The 4,128-nt window shown below is 54.2% G+C and overlaps 1 protein-coding gene across 1 annotated transcript; it reads left to right on the forward strand.

The window, feature by feature from the left end:
* Positions 1-3,630, forward strand: Ppy (pancreatic polypeptide). The gene is given in 6 exon segments (XM_028882539.2): positions 1-136; positions 922-1,112; positions 1,443-1,507; positions 1,510-1,556; positions 1,652-1,686; positions 3,555-3,630. Coding segments are annotated over 6 exon segments (486 nt in total). The 5' UTR covers positions 1-64.
* The last annotated feature ends 498 nt before the right edge of the window (positions 3,631-4,128 follow it).

Consider the following 4,128-nt stretch of genomic DNA (forward strand, 5'->3'; position numbering starts at 1 on the left):
GGGGTTGAAGGCTGGCAGGAGGCGGGGACTCTTGGGGTGCCGAGGACTATAAAGGGGCACAGCCATGCGCAGGGAGACCAGTCCAGCAGGAGGCAGGTGTCTGCGTGGTCCAGCACCCACTTGCTCAGGATACAGGGTAAGTGGGCTCATCCTGCCCTGCCTCTGGGGACCTCTTGAGTGGAGGCTGGAATTAGAGGGTAAGAATTGGTGCTTTGTGAGACTGAGGCCCTCAAGAGGCCTAAGATCCTCCTTCAGTCTCTCTCTACATCTGTACACACCTGTCAATGGAAGGCTGGACCCACAGTGCCATAGGCTTCTGTTCCTTTGCTTTGCAAGTGAATTCTGCACCCCCCACCCGGTGTTTCCCACTAGCCATGGCCATTCTTGCATCCTCAGAGCCATCAATGCCATAAGTCCTGTGTCTCCAGCCCTCATATCCGCGTTCTCTGCTCTGCTTTGCTTTTCTTTCTTTCTTTTTTTTGTTTTGTTTTTTGTTTTTTGTTTTTCGAGACAGGGCTTCTCTGTGTATCTTTGCGCCTTTCCTGGGACTCACTTGGTAGTCCAGGCTGGCCTCGAACTCACAGAGATCCACCTGGCTCTGCCTTCCGAGTGCTGGGATTAAAGGCGTGCACCGCCGCCGCCGCCGCCGCCGCCGCCGCCGCCGCCCGTCCTCTGCTCTGCTTTTCTATGTTGCCCAGGCCAGGGCTAACCTTTGGCTGCTGACCTGGTCATTGAGGGGTGTGTGTGTGCGTAGGTGTCCTTGCTTTCTAGGGAAGGAAGGTGGTAGATGCTGGTAGCTCTTTCATCTGTCCTTGTCCCCAGGCTTAGCTTGAAGAAATGTGTGGTGGTGGGTAGGTCCTGGACGCAGGAGGATCCGCAGATGGACTACGTTCTGTTTTCACCCTGCTCCTTGTTCTTTAGATGGCCGCTGCGTACTGCTGCCTCTCCCTGTTTTTCCTATCCACCTGGGTGGCTCTGCTGCTGCAGCCCCTGCAGGGTGCCTGGGGGGCCCCACTGGAGCCAATGTACCCAGGGGACTATGCTTCACCAGAGCAGATGGCCCAGTACGCTACTCAGCTCCGCAGATATATCAACACACAAACCAGGCCGAGGTACGGGGTGTGTGTGTGTGTGTGTGTGTGTGTGTGTGTGTGTGTGCATGTGTGCGTGTGTGCGTGTGTGCGTGTGTGTGTGTGTGTGTGTGTGTGTGTGTGTGAGAGAGAGAGAGAGAGAGAGAGAGAGAGAGAGAGAGAGAGAGAGAGCCCTAACACTAGTCCCAGTTCCTTCCATGCCTGCTCTGAGAAAACAGTATTCCTACCGAGTGGCTTGGGTCCTTGTGCTGTGGGCAGGACAGTGTCTACAGGGGTGGGTGGGGGAGGGGATACAAGCCCGGTGAGCTGACACCTGAGTACCACACTTATCCCAGCTGTCTTCCTTACCAGGTACGGGAAGAGAGATGAGGCGAACACAGCTGGACTTCCCAGAATGCAGCTCCCCCCATGCACCAGCCCCTGGCTGGTTTGATTCCCTGCTCGGCTCCCTGGAGCTCAGGACAGGTCTGGAAAGTGGCGATCTGGAGGAGGGGGAAGGAAAACAGGGTCTCAGAGAGAACAAGGGCTGTCCTTTCTCACTGTCCTTTCTTTCCTTACAGGGAGCTCAGCCCGGTGGACCTGGAGTGCCCCGCCTGTTTCCTGCCTGTGGCTGTGGAACAGCACTGGTCCAGCCCCTTCCTCTGCATTCTAGCAACAGCCCAGAATTTGTAGCCTGCCCCCTACAAACTAAATACAGCAAATTAAAAATCCCAACCTCGTGTGTGTGTGTGTGTGTGTGTGTGTGTGTGTGTGTGTGCCCCCGTGCGCACGCGCGCCCATATGGGCAGGAAAAGGTAAAATTCACAGACAGGGAGGCTGAGGTGGAGAGGGGAGTTAGGATGAGCACGAGTGTCTGTAGAGGCTCAACTCACCCTTTTCACAAAGGGGCAAGTTGTGGTCCAGAGAGACGTGAGACTACCCTGAAGCTCTGTGATGTGGCAGTTTTGAGTTTAATCTTCCTGTCCCAGCACCTCTAAGCCATCCAGCTCTTCAGCCCGAGGCTAACCTGTTCCTACATGTACCCTCAAGACTGCTCCCTATACCCCAGGCAGTGGGGGAAGAATCATTTATATTAAAGTGCCCTTGGCATGGGGCGGGGGCAGTCCCTGCGGTCTAGTGCTGGTGGGAAGACAGTTGTCTGACTTGTAGGGTGGTCTCAGAACTGTTCTCTAGAAATCTGGAGAGAATGGGTTGTCCTGAGAGGTAGTGAACTGCCAGCCTGAGCATGGGTTGTAGCCACCGCTGGGAGAAAGCCGCAGGGAGCTGTTGTCCCCAGGGAGGAGACACAGTTAGTCAGACGTTCTGAACACCTCCCTGTGTCCAACCTGTGGCATCCACGTGTTGGTTCTTGGGGCAAGGAGGGAAGACCCAGGTACTTCCTGAAGAGTCCCTGTAGACTGTCTACCCACACTGGGCAGCCTGCATAGGTGGAGATGGTATGGTGCTGTGGTGGTGGTGGTAGTGATGGTGGTGGTGGTGGTGGTGGTGATGATGGTGTGATGGTGGTGGTGGTATGGTGGTGGTGATGATGGTGTGATGGTGGTGGTGGTGTGTGTTGTTGTTGTTGTTGTTGGTGGTGGTGGTGGTGGTGGTGGAGTGTGTATGCAAAATGAGAGAGAGAGTGAACTTGACTGCCCTTTCTGGGAACTTTTGTGGATAGGGACGTCATGGGGAATGGAAGACATAAGACATTCACAGAATGGCTTCTCCCATCTCTGCCAGAGGCTGTCTGAAGGGCCTGGGGGCGACAGGCTTGCTGGATGAAAGTCCACTTTGCCAGGCTCAGCATTTGGCATTGATCCCATAACAATGACATTGTAATTGTGCTTCTGTGTTGAGTGTGAATGACCTGGAGGCAGAACCTGTCCCAAAGGGCCGAAGGCTTGTACAGGGGGCAGCTACGCTGCAAATGCCTGGCTCAAGTTGATTCTCAAGTCCCAGGGGTGTCTAGGAGGGGATAGAGAGGTTTCTGCAGGAGAGCAGGGCTTAAATGATGGTGCTAGAGCCTGAAGTTCCAGTTCCTTCTGGCAGCTTAGGTGATGGCTTCTAGTTTATTTTACTGTATGGGTGTTGACTACATATATGTCTGCGCACTGCCTGTGTACCTGGTGCCTTTGGAGGCCAGAAGAGGGTTTCAGATCTCCTGGAACTAGAGTTTCAGATGGTTGTAGAACCCAGTGTAGGTGCTTGGAACCTCTGGATTTCCTGGAAGAGCAGCTAAGCCCCGAGCCATCTCTCAGCCTGAGATGGGTTCTATGGAGAAAGGTAAACATTCTTAGAGGAAGAAGTTAGGGACCTGCCCCTTCACACCGGGTCTGATAGCCGGATGATATGGGAAGGAGTGTGTGGCCCTGACCAGAACTCTCTGGCGATCAGGCTTCAGGAAGGGGCTCTAGCAGGTTCAGGATGGGGGAGGTCCCCTAGACTCCACCCACTGTGCTTGTTTTTGTGCCGCTTTCACAGGCTAGACCAGCATTCCCACCGGTGTGGTGTGGTGAACCTTGGCAGGGAGCAGGTCTGGCTGGAGCCCCTGTTTTGAAGTTGCTGGGACCAATTCTTTCATCTTCTGTCTCTCTGAGTCACAGCCAGTCTCTCTGGAAGCAGAGGACAGGGGTGAGGTGGTGGAGGGTGGGTGGGTAGGTTGCAGGGTGATTGGGGAGGGGGACAAACCTAGGCTGAGACCTGTTTATCTCACGGGAGGAATTACAGAGTCCCCTTCCTCACTGAAGGGACAGGCCCTTCCTGCCAGTGCCCACAGAAGCCACAGAAGCCATAGAGATTCTTTTTTAAAATTTATTTGTTTATCCGTCCCTTTATTGTTATTGTGGTTTGTATGATGTGTGTGTGTGTACACACGCTAGTCACGGTACGCGTCCTTTCTTCCATCTTAAGAGATCCGGAAGGGAGCTCTGGCCGGCAGGCTAGTGGCAAGTAACCTGGAGCCATCTTGTTAGTCCTGCTATTTCTCTTTATTGTCTGTCCGTGCTGCGTGGGTAGGGAGGAACAGAGGTCCGTCTCATCGTCTAAAAGGGCCCAA

The sequence above is a fragment of the Peromyscus leucopus genome, chromosome 8b (assembly GCF_004664715.2).
Source record: "Peromyscus leucopus breed LL Stock chromosome 8b, UCI_PerLeu_2.1, whole genome shotgun sequence".
In the NCBI taxonomy this organism is placed as follows: Eukaryota; Metazoa; Chordata; class Mammalia; order Rodentia; family Cricetidae; genus Peromyscus; species Peromyscus leucopus.